This window comes from Dendropsophus ebraccatus, chromosome 12 (genome assembly GCF_027789765.1).
Source record: "Dendropsophus ebraccatus isolate aDenEbr1 chromosome 12, aDenEbr1.pat, whole genome shotgun sequence".
In the NCBI taxonomy this organism is placed as follows: domain Eukaryota; kingdom Metazoa; phylum Chordata; class Amphibia; order Anura; family Hylidae; genus Dendropsophus; species Dendropsophus ebraccatus.
The window spans coordinates 16541821-16559648 of NC_091465.1; the positions used below are offsets into that span (position 1 = coordinate 16541821).

General features: G+C 40.9%; 1 protein-coding gene and 1 long non-coding RNA gene across 5 annotated transcripts in view; one reads left to right on the forward strand and one right to left on the reverse strand.

Moving 5' to 3' along the window:
* Window positions 1–17828, reverse strand: part of LOC138768581 (uncharacterized) — a 95023-nt gene that overhangs the window by 60908 nt on the left and 16287 nt on the right. The window contains exon 4 of one of the 3 annotated variants that reach the window (XR_011359168.1): window positions 9605–9655. The exons of 1 other annotated variant lie outside the window; for it this stretch is intronic. This is a non-coding gene — a long non-coding RNA (uncharacterized lncRNA). Of the gene's footprint in view, window positions 1–9482; window positions 9656–17828 lie in introns of those variants that run through there. One more of the 3 variants, XR_011359167.1, reaches the window with a different exon arrangement.
* The window catches only part of FLI1 (Fli-1 proto-oncogene, ETS transcription factor), a 62308-nt gene that overhangs the window by 40704 nt on the left and 3776 nt on the right, over window positions 1–17828 (forward strand). The window contains exons 6-8 of one of the 2 annotated variants that reach the window (XM_069946507.1): window positions 15061–15126; window positions 16968–17030; window positions 17459–17506. In XM_069946507.1, the coding sequence (XP_069802608.1) occupies window positions 15061–15126; window positions 16968–17030; window positions 17459–17506 (177 nt within the window). The remainder of the gene's footprint in view (window positions 1–15060; window positions 15127–16967; window positions 17031–17458; window positions 17507–17828) is intronic. The other variant, XM_069946508.1, reaches the window with a different exon arrangement.

Here is a 17828-nt window from a genome sequence, read left to right on the forward strand (position 1 = left end):
GTAGATTCTCCTTTATTATTTATCATCATAACTTGCAGATTACAGTGACTGCTCTCCTGAGATCTGCAGAACATAATGTCTATGTATTGCTGTACTCACTGATATATTGCACTGGGAGGGAATTCAGGATGCAAGGTGCTGGTCCTTCTCTGTGTTTCCTTAACTTATTAACTAGAATTTGCTTTTTTTTTATGAGGGGCAGATATTAGGACGTGCTCTTTTTTCTAATTTGTTTTTTATTTTCTGATTACTTAAAATTTTGTTTGTAATACATTATTATGGGGACAGCCATCCCAGACACAGTTGGGCATACAACTTCAATTACTGTCAGCCAAACAGTTATCTCTCTCCTCCTCTATGGGGAGTTGTAGCCAGACTGCTCTGGCAGTGGCTTATTTCTCATAAAACAAAAAAGAGAGTCAGACAATAATTTTTCCATCACGGCTAATTCCTAACTCCACAGGCAACATCTGTCAGTGCAGTCTCATGAGACCCTCATACACTTTATACTGGCACTAAACATTCTTAAAGGGAAACTATCAGCAGGTTAAAAGAATCTAACCTACTGATATGTCACCATAGCGAATGGGCTGCTGAGGATGAAGATAAGTTTCTTACCTTCATCCTCAGTGCCAGTTTCATGATATTAGCAGTTTATTCCCTATGCTAATATGGCGTTTTGGTGCACTGGGGGTGGAAATGCTCCTTCTAAAGAATTCCAGCTGAGTGGGCTGGCCGGGGTGCACCAAAACACCTCATTAACATAGGGAATAGACTGCTATTATCTCAAAACAGTACGGAAGATAAAGGTAAGAAACTTACCTTTATCCTCAGTGCCTGCTTCTAACCTGTTTCCCTTAAAAAAAAGTTTACCATAAAAAGGTTGATTTAAACATGTGTCTCTCAAACTGAGAGGCGGACCTTACAAGTAAGGCGCCCCCTAGTTGCAGGTGAGGCACAGGTAGGGGGGGCAGTATTCGCAAAACTGACTTTTCTTGGCTGGAACAATCTCTGGCTTAGGAACATTATTGACTCATCCCCCAACATTTATGTCCGGCGTTTGTATGTTTTCATGGACTTCCACCACAGCTGGTGAGGCCCAGGCATCCACTTGGTCAGTCTGGTGAGGCCCAGGCATCCACTTGGTCAGTCTGGTGAGGCCCAGGCATCCTGTTGGTCAGTCTGGTGTGGCCCAGGCAACTTCTTGGTCAGTCTGGTGAGGCCCAGGCATCCTTTTGGTCAGTCTGGTGAGGCCCAGGCATCCTTTTGGTCAGTCTGGTGAGGCCCAGGCATCCTTTTGGTCAGTCTGGTGAGGCCCAGGCTTCCTTTTGGTCAGTCTGGTGAGGCCCAGGCATCCTTTTGGTCAGTCTGGTGAGGCCCAGGCTTCCTTTTGGTCAGTCTGGTGAGGCCCAGGCATCCTTTTGGTCAGTCTGGTGAGGCCCAGGCATCCTTTTGGTCAGTCTGGTGAGGCCCAGGCATTCTCTTGGTCAGTTTGGTGAGGCCTAGGCATCCTCTTGGTCAGTCTGGGGACGCCCCAGCATTACTTTGCTCCGTTGGGTGATGCTCCAGTAAGAAAAGTTTAAGAAGCGCTGAATTAAAAAATAGTTCATTTTCTGATTACATATTCTTCAGCGATCATCATCAGAATGACTGACATCAGGCAGATTGCTCAGATGACCTGCATTTTGCAAGTGTGGTCATCCTCAGAATGCTGCTATATCATATTTTAGCAGGACTGTTATATATTGGAATATGTATGCTGGAACAAAGTCAGCTTTTTTTCTTTAAAAAAAACATGTCAGAACATCCCGCAATAAGCTCATATTCCGATCCATAGTTAATGTGTGCAAACTACTTACAAATAGGAACAATGCAGCTGGTAATGTGTATTGCGCACATATGTACATGACCTTGGACCCTTTTACAAGTCAGCCATACAGGTAGATGTTGTGCATCACCACCATCACAGAGGGGACACCACACATGATCTTAAAGAGGCGTAAACATTTTCTTCTTGTAGTTGATCAAGCCTTTTCTGTGTCATTTTTTCTTGATCATCTTCAGTAAATCGCCCTACAGTCAGACAGTACAACGTTGTTAGTATAAGCTTCTAGCTCTGGAAGAGAGCTGAGACTGTGGTTGAGGGGTGGTACAATGACATCAGAAGATGTCTGGTTTGGTGGAGGACTATAGCTCTCGAGGGAGTACACAGAACTGAATTAATAGCCTTAGCTAGTCCTAGGAAACAAAATGACCTTCATACCTTCATGTTCCAGAAAGGAATGGGCACACTTTATCGCTAAAAGACAATCTAACAAGCCAGGGGAGACTAATTCCGCCAAATATATCATCAAAAAGGAATGGAGACGTGGAGGTAGTTAATCCTGAAGAATTACTAGCAGAAGTCTTCAGATACATCATACAGTCCCTGCGCCTGGACCCAACAGAGAGGATTATAGCATGTTCAGCACAGGCAGTCATCTGCCGAGAGCTGTGCATGTCTGGAGCAGGTGACCAGGGAAGGAGGGAGGTTCTCCAGAACATGCTGAGGTTTTATGGTCAGCCACATGAATCTCTGACATCTAAGATGGGGTTCTGTAATAAAAGTGTAAAATAAGTGTTGCTTAATGCAATGCAGATACAAAGACATTGCTCTGCACCTTCTCAGATATTAAACCAGTAAACAGGTGCTTCACTGCTATGTGTAACAAATGGAGCATGGAAGAGATACAGACAATACGATTTACATACATTTTATTTAGTTTTGTAACACTATATACATCTTAGCTCATCTTGTATCATGTACTGCCCTTGTCTGTGTGGGATCACTTCATAAATCATTGCTTTCTGGGCAGCAGATCCGCAGCAGATTTGATGGCCCAAAGATACTTTGCATTGAAGCTGCAACTTCAAATCTGCGCCATCAAATCTGCTGCAGATCCTGTACGTGTGAACGCACCCTTAGGTAATCAATCACAGGAGAAGGACCTGTCACTGATCGGGACTGCGGGGGTCCCAATCACTTGTCCGTCAGGCGGGGGTAAGCCACTTACCTTCATCTTGCAGGATCAGTAATCTGTAGAAATTCAAATGAGACGTACCTCCGCACCTGCCCGAACTCGGCTCAATCAACTAGGGGTTGGTTGGTTGGTTAGGTCCAATCACCTGGACACACTGGGACGGTGCTCTGCAAACTTGAGACAAGTCTCTGAATATGATATCAAAGGAATAAAGATGTTGCGGCACACGTCCAATCTTTGCTCGTGATAATTTATTGTTCACATGCTCGTGGATACAAACAAGAACATAGGCTACGATCGCTCGCGCTCTCACCGCGCTTCCTCCTGGCCCATGATGGGCCAGGAGGAAGCGCGGTGAGAGCGCGAGCGATCGTAGCCTATGTTCTTGTTTGTATCCACGAGCATGTGAACAATAAATTATCACGAGCAAAGATTGGACGTGTGCCGCAACATCTTTATTCCTTTGATATCATATTCAGTAATCTGTAGAGTCTGCTCTCAGGCAGACTCTATGCACAGGTCGCTGATAATAATGATGAATGCTGTGAAATCTACACCAGCTAAGAGCGCCTTGCTCCGAGCAGGTGTAGATTTCAGCAATGGCACATGGGTAGCTCAGATTCACCTGGATCTATGTAGAGGCCTGCACCTCTACACAAATCCATCATGCCTATGCGCCGGCAGTGGATTATTTAAATCCAGTGTGTGAGGACCCTCCAAGTCTCCACCTTCATAGCAGCAGGACCCCTAATGTCAAAATTAGGTGGGTGGCTTTCCTGTTATTGCTGATTTTAGTTTTTACCCCTCTCTATTGTAACTGGGGCATGTGTTACTTGAAATCTGACCAGCTCTGCTGCAGTTTTATTTTTAGCCAGGACACAGTATAATATTGCTGCTGTGCAGGGTACACGATAAGAGCTCATCATCTGTAGATGGCCCTGAGGAGGGATTATCACTGCATATGGTAAAAATCACACTAGGCCTCTTTGCAGGTGCAGCCTTTGTGCATCACATAATAGGCTTGTGAGCTCAAGTGTCTGCCCTCTCCATCACTCTCGAGCTGCCTCTGTACCTGGGTGAGCAGGAGCTCTCACTGTCTCAATCAAGGTGCATTAGCAAAACAAAAGCTTGTCAGTCAGCGCTTCTCTGGACCAGGCTTTGATGGCAGCCGACAAAAGGCTCCTTTAGATTGGCCACATTAGACCTCAAAAACATACACGCGTGGCGCAGGCTCGGCTTTTGTTTCTCAATGTCCTTACCCTTCTTCCCCCCCACCTCTCCCTCCATTATGGACCTGTACATTTTTTTTTTGCATTGACAGGTGCTGAATGTTCTGTTCACTAATACACTGATGCTTGGGACTGTATTTTACAAAGAGGTTTATTTAAGTGAACCGAATGTCAGCCGTCAATGATTGATAAACACCTGCACACACCAATGATGAACCAAAAATATATGGTAGATTATTCAGCCTCTGGCCCACCAAAATTAAGATATTTATACCAAAATTGAGACATTCATCTTTGCACTCCAAAGCTATAAAGGTGCGGGCAAGATGTAAAATGATGTACAACGCATGATGAGAAAGAAAGAAAAAAAATCCCAAACTCAGAGGATTAGGAGGTGTTCAGCTTAACAAATCAAGCACAATTCTAAAAAAAAAACTAAATTGGTGAAAATTACACTATAATCAATAAATGTGAGCTACTATTTTTTAGTTATGAAGCCAGGATTCATCATGAAGAAACAGACCATCTCAGTACGGATGTAACAGCGAACAAGCTCTGTTCTGCAAGTGTTAGGAAATGAGTTTAAGGGTGCGTTCACACGTACAGGATCTGCAGCAGATTTGATGGCGCAGATTTGAATCTGCAGCAGATCTGCAGCAGATTTGATGGCCTAGAATTGATTTGCTTTGAATCTGCAGCTTCAAATTTGAAGCTGCAGATTCAAAGCAAATCAATTCTAGGCCATATGAACGATTTTTTGATCGTTGCCTGCAATTACACAGAACGATTATTGTTTAAATTTTGAACAAATTAACGATTTTTCGCACGATAATTGTCCTGTGTAATAGGGCCCTTAGTCTTGGCCATTGTTCTTCTTGCCTTACTGCAGACGTATGTAGTCTTAAGATCTGTAAACATTTCTATGTACTTTAGTCCCATAAAGTAAGATGTATCAGACCAGAGAAGTAATATCCTCCTAGGTTGAGTATGGATATACGTATAACAGAGCTGTATGTTAGATCCTTAAATCAGGTGCTGTGGCATCAATCTTTCTGTACAGTAAATACTAGTCAAAAAAAGTTAAATCTTTTTTTAAATACATACTTTGCATTTGTGCATTTGTATTTTAATCCTTCACCATCTGCAAAACTGGTGAAAGTAGCCCACGCTAAGTTTTTAAAATACAGATGTCGTAACTGGCCCTATAGAGTAACATCAGATATGTATTACAGTCAACAAATTACTAAAGGATACCAATGCAAAATATACTTGCCTTAGGGATTTAAGGAAGCTATTACATGCAACAATGCTTTCTAAAGTGTACTTATAAGACATGCTTATTTGTTGCAGAATGCACAATGTAACTGTCCATATAGAGTAATGTTGCACTTGAAATGTTCAACGCTTTCAACAACACAAACCTGAGTAAGGTATTCATCCATAATACTATAAGCCCTGTACCCAGTATGCAGAATTACACACCATTCTGTGCAATTATAAGTGCAAGGCCATGGATAGGCAAGACTATAGCCTCTAAGCCTGAGGGCAATGAACGCATTCCCTAATCCACAGAACTAGTTCACACAGAAACCCTATGTGTGAAAGCAGAAGGAAAAAATGAGGTCACCGTGTGTAGTCATCGGAGATGTTATTTTTACACTGGAAATAACACTCTTCACAGGAGTTCTCATTCCACAGGCCGCTATTTGCGCTGTACCTGTTCTATCAATATCTTGCGGTTTGGCAGCAGAGCCCTTTACGGGTGGGTGGAATCACTACTTTTGGTAATATACACTTTTGCCCAATGATGCCAGCTAAATAACAGATTCCACAGCTTAGAGATTCAGGCCAAAGAGCCACGAAATGATAAATGGCCTTAGAGACTTATTTTCTGAGTAACCTTCTATAAGACAATACAGAACAACTCATCAAGCCTTAGCGCTTTGCCCAGGTCATCTACAAGAACGCAACTGGTGTAAATCAAGGTCCTTTACTAACAGGACAAGGTGGGCTCATAACTTACATTATGTAGGTTTTATAATCATTCTGCATCAGTGGTAACTAGTCTGCCATATCAAGGTGGTCTCACACGTGGCTTTGACACCTTCACAGAGCCGTACATCTCATTCAGAGACAGATATGGGACGCCCATCTCTGTAGTATAGATGCAAGGGGGAGGGGGGTATAAATACACAACGCTCTATACAACACTCTATGCCCTGTCATCTCTGCAGGAAATAGAAAATATGCAGTACAGGATAGCAACCCTTTTGTTCTCTATTATCTCAGCATTCAGTGAGGGCTAGTAGCCTTGAGAAGGTACTGCACCCAATAGCCTGGTCCATGAAGCATGCCTACTCAGACATGGGTGACAGGAGTCATCAGACTCTCCATTACTTAGGATCCTATTAGACGAAGCGAGTAACGATCAGAAACTAGATTGTTTATCGTTAACCTGAGATCGTTCACCATATTACACAGAACCATAGTTGTTAGTACTACAATCATTTACTCCATCTGATGACAGCAAAGGAGGAAAGGATGTGGAATTATACGGAATGATTAGTAAATGAATGCAAAATTACGTCGAACGAATGTGATATTACAGCAAACAATTGGCAAACGATTAACAATGATTTTTGTGTCAGCACCAGACGAACGATGAACAATGTCTCATTGGTCGTTTGATCGTTGCCAGCATTTACACAAAATTATTCTTTCAATTCGAACAATACAACGATAATTTGCACGATAATCGCCCCGTGTAAGAAGGCCCTTAGTTGCCACATATAAGTAATAACACCAAATTCTAACCATCTTTGAAACACCTTCTCAGAATATTGTAGGTGATTGTGTGTTCTGGGCCTCAGCTGTGAGAAAGCAAAACCTTCATGTTTTTGAAGGATGACATTGTACTGATATACTGTATACAGGATCTATAAACACAGTTGCCCGTTGGATAAAATTTTTTAATTTCATGGCAACTTAATAAATATCTATTTTCCCCAGCCTGCCCTTCTGTTCCATTTTACCCTTTTATGACACCCATTGACACAATTTTATCGCCCTTCATCCTTTTCCATATAATGCCCTCCTCCACACTTCTTTATTGAATCTTTTCGCTCTCCATTTTAATTGTTTTCCTTTGAAATTCCATTGCTAATGTTTTGTCTGATTTCTTTCGCTGACCCACCTCAGCGGCTGGCCACTGTGTTTTTTCACGGGAAGCTGAAAACAAAGACCGGTTGTGTTAAAGTTGGGGGGAGGCAGGAAACTTAACTCACAAGGGACCCTCCCAGTTCTGCCTGTCCCAGAGTCCGACTCCAGCATGTGGAATTAAATCTGACAGCCTGTCTGGGACACGTTCTAAGTAATGATTATCTATCCATTTTTTTCCAAGTGAAAGAACCACTATTTTATTAAGTCTACACCAATCTTACAGCCTGTTAGGTTTGTTTCTCCATTCTTTAAAACAAATCCAGGATCTACTTCTGCCAACAAACCAATAAATCTGCTCAGAGATCTCATTTCATGAACTTTTGTTATATCAAAAAAAAAAAAAAAAAAAGTAAGGAAAAATACTGATATTACAGAAGCAGATTAACCTATCATCATACATCCACCTAAACCTACATAATGGGGAATGGGAAGTTATGCGACACAAGGACCATGTAGCATACCGTGCACAGCATTTACATAATATTATTTTCTATAAATAGATTTCTGGTTCTAAGAAAGTTCCTTACATGTACTGCAATCCCAGAATAACAAATTCATGACCAATAGCATTACACCCATTTACAGCACTTTGTAAGAACTATTTCAAGGAATGGCAACACTTATATTTTACATTTAAAGGATATTTTATTGTAGTTTTGGACACTTGAATAACCCACATTCTGGATTTGTGGCCCATTTTCTGCTCATGTGACATTGTCACTAGACAAGGGTTGTGTGGTGATTTTGGCTGTGTTGCAATGCACTGATCAGTCTGTGTTGCAGGTATGGCCAATGAATGGAGTCATTATGCGACCCATAAAAGTGTCCACAACCTGACAGTTTCAAGAAATTCATTTCAAATGGATTTTTTGCCACTGTCAGGCCACAACCTCAGCCGCTTGTGTGTCACAATGCAACTTCGTTTACTTAGCCAGGATATGGCATATGCCATTCACAGCGACATGGCAATCATTGGTCGTACAACTCAAAATAAGCACTGTAACTATAGCCGTATTGCCTAATATTTGAAATATGCTCAAACAAAAAAAAAACAATTAAGTGTGAACTATGGTTTGGATGCTCACTGACAATGGGATTAATTTTGCACTGCTAATTTGGGCTCATAATGTCTGCCAAAATACACTCTCTCAATCTTCCATCCGAAAAGTGAATAAAAGGCTTGGTTCACGATTTTGTCGGGGTTGTGTTTGCGGTGCTCTGTCAGAAGTTACGTTTGTTTTGCTGGATTTGAGTGGACAAAAAAATTTCTGCATACAGTAACTTTTTTTGTCGGCTTAAATCCAGCTAAATAAATAGACAGCAGATGGAAAACCTGACAGACCCCATTTAAGTCAATGGGACCTCCCGGGTGTCCGGCTGAATCAGTGCCTGTCATTGAATGGAACGCCCAGCCTCGTTCTGCCGACTTTTCAACGAAAATGTGAATGTAGCCTTGGCTGTCTTTTTTGCCATAAAATGCTGACCAGTTTGTATAATTTTTTATTTATTTTTTTAATTTTTTATGGGGGGGGGGGATAATGTGAACACAGCCTGACTATTCAGCTCCTGGGGGATTGTTTAAACTGGATGCAATAGTAACAACCCACTGGATTTACAGATTTTAGCAAAGCAACTGAACAGGGATGTTTCCACTTACTGACAGCAACATGAAAATTGCTAGGGCAGAAAACAAGTTATATTATAAAGCTGCAGAACTTTTTACTATTCAATAACATTTTATGTACATAGAATCCCTTTAACATGTAAACGACATCTGCTTATCGGGAATATGTGCATCACAGCAGAATATTTTTATTTTACTATAGTTTACTATATTAGTCTTAATTTATATAAAATATACCTGAAACACAGTGGATAGTTTTAGAAGGGTTAAACCTAATATGTGCAGAGTTTTGTTGCTGGAAAGACTTAAAATTCAAAGTAAAATGAGGAGTGGATATTTTCCCTTTATTTATTATAGAATTACATCGCCCAACATATGGAAACAGTTCAGCGAGAGCTGCTTGTAAAACACAGAGGCTCTATTCATCTCCCCCCTAACTAAAATATATTCTAGAGTTAGCAGAACAGTGGCTCTAAAGGGAACCGTTCTCCTGCCAGCAGCAAGTCGCTTACCCAATAGAGGTTCCTGGGTGGCCTTGTGATGCAACTAGAAATTGTCCTGCACTAAAATATAATCAGAAACACAAATTTAGAAATAAATAGCTGGTAATGTGGGATTAGGTCACAAAGCCCTGTCAGTGTACACAGCATCCAGAATGCATCACAAAGCTTTCGTAAAAGGGTTTGATAGAAAAAAAAAAAAAACTCAAAGATTTTAAAAGGGCTCATCCTGTCTAAGGCAACAATCACACATTCAGTCATTTTTCAGGAGTGTATATGTCTGCAATTGATCACAATCTTAGCCTGCAATCCACACAAAAAAATGCCTTTATTGCATCTGTAACCTGTATTTTTTTGCAGATCAGCAAAAATTGTTAAGGTGAAATAAGTTAGATAAGTGGTAATGGTTTAAAATTATTACACATCCGTATTCTTATTATACAGATTTGTGGGCATTTCCTCTGTAAAAATTACAGCTGCTCCTATTGACTTCTATGGCAGAATTCGTGCCGCAATTATGTACTAGAGCTGGTCAGTAATTTTTGCAGATTACGGATCCTTAAAACTACGAATAGTGTGAACAGCCCAAATGAAATCAATGAGCCCTTAATTTGTCCGTAATTGGGAATCCGCAATTACAGACAAACTTACAGAACATGTGAATGTAGCCTAATAGAAATCAAGCATCATCTATGAGACATTCTGTACATTTGTAATATATTTTGTGTTTCAATTCATCTCTATTTCTTAAATTGTTTATTATTACTTAATGGAAATATCCAGTTTGGGGCACTGATATGAGGATAGGTTTTACAAAGTTATATGCCAGAGGTCGCCAATCCTTTGTCCCTTGTAAGCCACATTAGACTTAGTGACTGGAGATGAGTGAACTTAGGGCCCTATTCCACGGGGCGAGCAGGGCAGGGCTAGATCGCCGCTCACTTACTGGGCCTATTCCACGGCCCGATGATCGTTGAGCGAGGGCTGCAAGGACATCGATGTCCTTGCAGCATACATTACCTGTCAGGTCTTCTCCTCCACTCTGTCTTCCTCCCCGGATCCCGCGCGCTCTAGCTTCAGAATGGCCTGTCAGCTGACAGGCCACTCAGCCAATCATAGGCCGCGGATGAGCGCTCCGTCAGCTGACAGACCATTCTGAAGCTAGAGCGCGCGGGACCCAGGGAGGAAGACAGAGCGGAGGAGAAGAACTGACAGGTAATGTATGCTGCCTCTCAAATCGTCGGTCGCCCACCACGCACTGCTATTCCACCGTAGCGATACGCGGTGGGAGAACGATTTTTGGTCTGGCCCTAAATGAACGATCAGCTGATCGTTCTCTCTATTCCACCAAGCGATAATCGGCTGAGTCGGGGCGAATGGGGCAGATTATCGTTCCTGTGGAATAGGGCCCTTACAGTAAGTTAAATCCCAGGATTTAAACACTGAGCAATAGGGGTTCGGCAAACTCGAACATACTGTAAGGGTCCTATTACACAGAGATTTTTAGCGATTAACGACTAACGATAAACGATCACATACGAGATTGTTTATCGTTAACCTGAAATCGTTCACCATATTACACAGAATGATGGTCGTTAGTTACGATCGTTACTATGATCTTTATTGCGATCGTTTACTCCTTCTGATCCCAGCAAAACAATGGACAATGTGCAATTACACTGAACGATTAAAAAATGAAATGAAAAAATGCGGAACTAGAGCGAACGCATGTGGAATTACAGCAACGATTAACGAGTGATTAATGATAGTTTTATGTCCAGATCTAAATCAACGGCACACATAAACGATTTTTCGATTGTTGCCTGCAATTACACAGAACGATTATTGTTCAAATTCGAACTATATGATTTTTTGGCTATGTGCGAGATAGGCTTAAGGGATCGCAAAATGATTTTTCCGTAGGATATATCGTTCCGTCTAAACGCTGATCGTTATTTTAAAAAAAAATCGTTACTTCGAAATCGTTAATCAAACGATTGGGCAAATTATCACTCCGTGTAAATGCAGCATAAGTCACTCAACCTTATCAGTGATGCTTGAAAGACAGAGAAAAAAATGTGGAATCATGATGAGCCATACGCCCATTTTCTGCTATCAGTCTTCTATAGTTCTAGGCTAAAATTAATGTTAAATGCCAGTTGAAACAAATAAAATGCAATTTTTTTTTTTTATTATTTCACTACATTTTTTCTCCTGGATTTAGAATTTATTAAATACTGTAGTAAAATAAAGAAAGCCAATAAAAAGTACAACTTCTCTTGCAAAAAAAACTAATAAATATAATTAAAAAATAAATAAAAAATGTTATATTATATACACACACACATATATATATATATATATATATATATATATTATAACAACAACAACACATATATGTATATATCTCTGGGATTTCTATGGCTTTCCACTTTCTAGTTATTTATTTTGCTATATAGCTCCACAAAATATTAAGCAGTTGTAAACAGATAAAGAAGGATACACATCATAAGCTGAACCCATAGAGCTGGTAGGTTCTCCTCCTGCATTTCTAGGACCAAAGTGTACTTGACAGTGCTAAGTGCAGAAGATTGTCTGCATTTATCATGGGGAAGATTGATAACAATCCACATGATCACCTCCATAGACATCTACTTGTCCATTACAATACTGCTTTATAAGCGCGCTCCTGTCAGCAAGAAGGCTTCATTCAGTGTAAGAGGATTTCTTTCAGCAGTTTGTGGTGGCTGTGGCTTTGTAGAATAAGTTATCGCTGCCACAAGTCCATTGCTCAGTTCTGCATTATATTCCTATGAACTCTGGAAAATTATGAAGGTGACATTTCTGAAACGTTCTAGAGCGGGTTGAAGGAAGAGAGACATTTTCTTATTTTCACTAGTATATCCATAAATGCATCAGCAAGCATTCCTGGTGACTTTCTAACACCTCCCAGATCATAGAGCCTCCAAGCCCTCCTACCATCCCCCAAAAAATACAATCAGACAGAGTGCCCAAGAAAAATATTTTAGAACTAGGTTCAGGACTTGAAATAGAGGAGAGTCTTAGGTGAAGCGTCATCTGCTGGTGATAAACTGTACTGGTTCTATTTGAGCCAGTGCTAGAACGTCTGAGGGGCCTCAAAGTACAAGCGATTCTACTCCGCTGCAGACCGCAGTATTTCACCAGGCGGTATCTATTGGGAATGTAATCTCACACACTCTGCTAGAAATGAGAAACAGATGACAACACATCTGAAATGCTCATTTTTGTTAATGGAAAATGTAATGCTTCCGGGGAGACATAAAATCCCACATCTCTCCTGTGCTATAGCACGTTCTTCAGTGCAGACACTAGAAGCTGCCTTTCCACTGAATTTGGCTGCCTTCCCTGGCTGTGTCAGGCTAAAACTTTATTTTCTTAAAACACTCTCTATTTACGTGGGTGGTGTCTGAGTCCTTGGCATCACATCTCCAGTGTACTCTGGCAATTTTCCGTCCCCATTAACTAACTCATTTCTGGATAAAAGAACCTATTGTAGCGATCAGACATACTTTAAAGACATTAGTCTACATGATCAGTCCCTGGCTAAAAAGAACACTTGCTAACATCCAGCCTGGACACAAGGAGGAGGCTGCTCATACTCCGTCACAAGCCTCTACTGTTACAGACGCTACAGAAAGCCTTTAGGCCGCTAGTTCTTTTTATACTAAGATCTAAGGATAAAATTCAAGAATTTATGATTGCGAGACCTAATACAATAATAAAATTGTCTGGAGTCCACAAAACTTGTCTCTCTAGGTCTCATTTACATGATTTACTATAATCCAAAAAGGGAGACAAACCTACTTTACCCTTTTATGACTGTTGCATGTGGTGCCCTGCCCAGAGCACAGTGTTACCTTTTAGAAGGCGGTATTGTCAATAATCGTCGTCTTATGCTGCGTTTACACGTAAAGATTATCGTGCGAATTTGTGCGATAACGGTCGAACTCGAACGATAACGGGCTGCGGGCGCGCGTTCGCAAAACGATATTTACGTACAATATATCATACCGTCTAAACGCTGATCGTTATGAAAAAAATAAATCGTTACTCCGACATCGTTAATCGTACGATCGGGCCAATTATAGTTTTGTGTAAACGCAGCATTAGTCTACCTGACCTATTAAAGTGTACCTGTCGTTTGAAAAAACTTTTGACATGTCAAAAGTTTTGATCTGTTGGGGTCTGAGTGATCAGACCTGTACCAGTCACGAGAACAAGCGGGAGAAGGCCGCGCTACATCGCAGTCTAGTCCCCGCTCTGTGTCAGTAAGAGAGTCAGGCACCATAGACTTACATTATGAGCCTGACTCATCAAGTGACACAGAGCCAGGAGAGAACTGCACTTTCCACAGTCTTCTCCCAGCTCATTCTCACAATCGATACAGGTCTGAACACTCAGACCCGGACAACTGAGAACTTTTGACATGTCTCTATGAAATGTCAAAAGGTTTACCAAACAACAGGTACACTTTAAGGCCATGTTCACATAATGTAATCTGTGCATTAATCATGGCCGTGATTAATAAACAACTTATGTGCACTGCAGTCTGAAGGAATCCCGGCCTGGAGTCTATACACATAGTTTACACTCCGGCCGAGATCTCTAGCAGCCGCACAAAAAAATGACATGTCAGATTCGTGCTGCCGCTATTCATTGAATAGTGGCCGCACAAGCCTGACAGGTCACACAATGGAGAGTGCGGCTCCAGCCACTCTCCATTGTCGACTATGGTGAATTGGGATGCGGACACACAGGGATGCATCCCAATTCAGCACAAATAAGGTACTTCACTGACACCGGCCATTCTGTGACACAGGCGGGTCACAGAACGACCTGTGTCATACGGCGTGTGAATCCAGCTTAAGGCTTATGTACACAGCCATATCTGTTTTTAATGTCCACAAGTACATATCCATAGTGATAGGACACACATGTGTAGCTGTCTAAGCGCCCATAGTCTTGTATGGATGGGTTTGTTTGTGCCACAATACTGTACAGGAATATGACATGTCCTATAATTTGTGGATCATTTCAAAAGCTCAGACACTCTGTAAAATGTACAGAAAGGTGTCCATGGCCTATATAAATGAATGGGTACATATAATTACGAAAATATTTAATGGTCATGCACATGGGGCCTAACAATGATGCAGCTATTACCTTTGGAGGGCAACTTTAAGGAAAACTGGTTACAAGGGAGGACACTGTGTTCCATGCCGTAACCATTACATCCCTGTCATCGATGATCTATAAATAGACATGCACAGCAGTGTTCTCTGCATGCGAAATCCCTGTGAAATCACTACCAATGTGGGGTTCTATAACAACTGCATGAATGCAGATCCAATGTTTCTAATGTCTAGGTCTATACATTATATATATAATTTTTTTTTTGTCTCATCACAATTTATTAACTCCCACAGATCCTTCCTACGATGCTGTCCGCAGATCTGGGTGGATAAGTAATGTCAACTCGTCTGCCACAAAGAGTAAGTGAAAATCCAGCCTTGGGCTGTGTGCATGAAAGCGTAATAAATGGTACATATACTATCTGCAATTGCATGTCCGTAAAGAATATTCACAATTTCACAATTTTAGAACCTCCCTTTAGCTCTGTGCTTTTCCTTTGTTACTCGTCCTATATATGTAAAAATAAATATTTTATTGATCGTTACCAGTTGGAGTGTATCCCTAAGCATTTAAAGTAAAGGGGTAGTTCAGCAAAAAAAACAAAACTCTCCAACAAATCAGCTGGTGACAGAAAGTGCCAGAGATTTGTAATTTTCTTCTATTCAAAAAAACCTTAAGTCTTCCAGTACTTATCAGCTGCAGTATGTTCTGCAGGAAGTGATGTATTCTTTCCATTCTGACACAGTGTTGGTAGTAAATCCCCATAGAAAACCTCTACTGCTCTCTAGACTAAAAATAATACCCCACTTCCTGCAGGACATACAGAAGCTGATAAGTCCTGGAAGAATGAAATTTTACAATAGAAGTAAATTACAAATCTCTGGCACAAGTTGATTTAACAGAATTTTTTTTAATTGAACTCCCCCTTTAAGCGCTGTCAGTTGGCAAACTAGTCTGGGTTCACACTGCCTTTTTTCATCCGTTTCACTGTTTCCGCATTTTTAGTTTTAACGTACAGAACACATGATCAACCACATTTCTGTGTACGTCAAAACAAATCCATTTCCATAAATCAATGGAAAGCAGATGGTATACAGCAGCATCCATTACGGTATCCGTTTTTTTCCTGTGTAACGCATATATTCAACAAAACACAGTCAATGATTTGTAGGAGGAATAACAGAGGAAGTGTATAACATACAACTATAAAATATAAATAAAGATGTTCCAGAATTATTATCTCTTGGGAATGCAAGCATTTACTGTAACAGACAGGTCAGGAGATGCCGCAATTTCTGTTTAAATTAATGGAGCAGTCCGGTGAAAATTTTAATGAAAGTATTGTATTGCCCCCCAAAAGTTATACAAATCCCCAATATACACTTATTATGGGAAATGCTTATTAAGTGCTTTTTTCCCTGCACTTACTACTGCATCAAGGCTTCAATTCCTGGATAACATGGTGAGGTCACTTCCTGGATAACATGGTGAGGTCACTTCCTGGATAACATGGTGAGGTCACTTCCTGGATAACACGGTGAGGTCACTTCCTGGATAACATGGTGAGGTCACTTCCTGGATAACATGGTGAGGTCACTTCCTGGATAACATGGTGAGGTCACTTCCTGGATAACATGGTGAGGTCACTTCCTGGATAACATGGTGATGTCACGACCCGACTCCCAGAGCTGTGCTGGCTGTGGCTGCTGGAGAGGATGATGGCAGAGGGACACTGAGGGACACAGAGCACTGGAGGGACACTGAGCATCCCCCTGCCATCATGCTCTCCAGCAGCCACAGCCTGCACAGCTCTGGGAGTCGGGTCGTGACATCTCCATTATTTCCAGAAAGCACTGTATAAGCATTTCGCATATTAAGTGTATATTGGGGATTTGTATAACTTTTGGGGCAATACAATACTTTATTAAAAATTTTCGCAGGACTTCTCCTTTAAGAAACATATGAACTTGAATGGAACCAGCTTTTTTGGCCAAAAATACCATATAGACACTATGACCTTTTGATGCCCGAATCAGAGACATTTAAGTCCAGTTTCCTGGAAGTAACCAGCATTATACAAAAGGCAAAAAAATCTTCTTTCTTTACACTGCATTCACAGAACTATACTATGGGGCAAAACATCAACAAAGCTTGGATTACAACTTTTTTAACAGATTTATTTCTGTCTGTTACATCATAGGTCCCCCTGTTGGAGGCAACCAAAATGTGAATAAGAACGCAGAACAGCAACGCCCACAGCCAGGTAGTAAACAGAAAAAAAGATAATGCTAAAAACACAAGAACTTTCACATGTCCTTTACAAATATTCTAAGTTATAAAGACAAATAAGGGTGCTTTTACACAGAGATTTATCAGACAGATTTTTGCAGCCAAAGCCAGGAACTGACTATAAACGAAGAACAGGTCATAAAGGAAAGACTCAGATTTCTACTATTTTCAAATCCATTCTTGACTTTGGTGTCAAAAAATTGTCAGATATATCTCTCTGTGTAAAGGCACCATCAGGCTATGTTCACTGGTCAAACACAGCAGCCGTGATTACCTTCAAAGTGTTTCCTGTTGTGGATTCCTGTTGTGGACACCCACAATTAGGAGCCCAACTAGACACATTTTTAAAAAGAACCCTAGTAATGTAGTGTATATATTAATATACTTATTCTTTCTTCAAAGATCCCTATCAAATACTGGGCCCCACAAGCAGCAGGTTGGCAAATCCAGGTGAGAATTATTTCAGTACACACCCTTGTCAGATTACAAAAAGTTATTATCAGACTATATATATATACACATACACAGGTGATGTGTTGCAGGTGATGTCGCAAGTCTTCCAGAAGTCTATCCTCAGTTTGACCATTTAGGGTAAATTCACAAAAGAGAAAAAAGCTGTGGATTCAATTTTTGGGCAACTAGATGAGATTATAACGAATCTCATCCAAACACTGAAATTTAGCCCAGAAATTTCTCCTATCGACTTTAGTGGTGGAAGTCAGAATCTAGTATAAAATCCACAAGCAATGTATAGTTGCAGATTTTGCAGTAG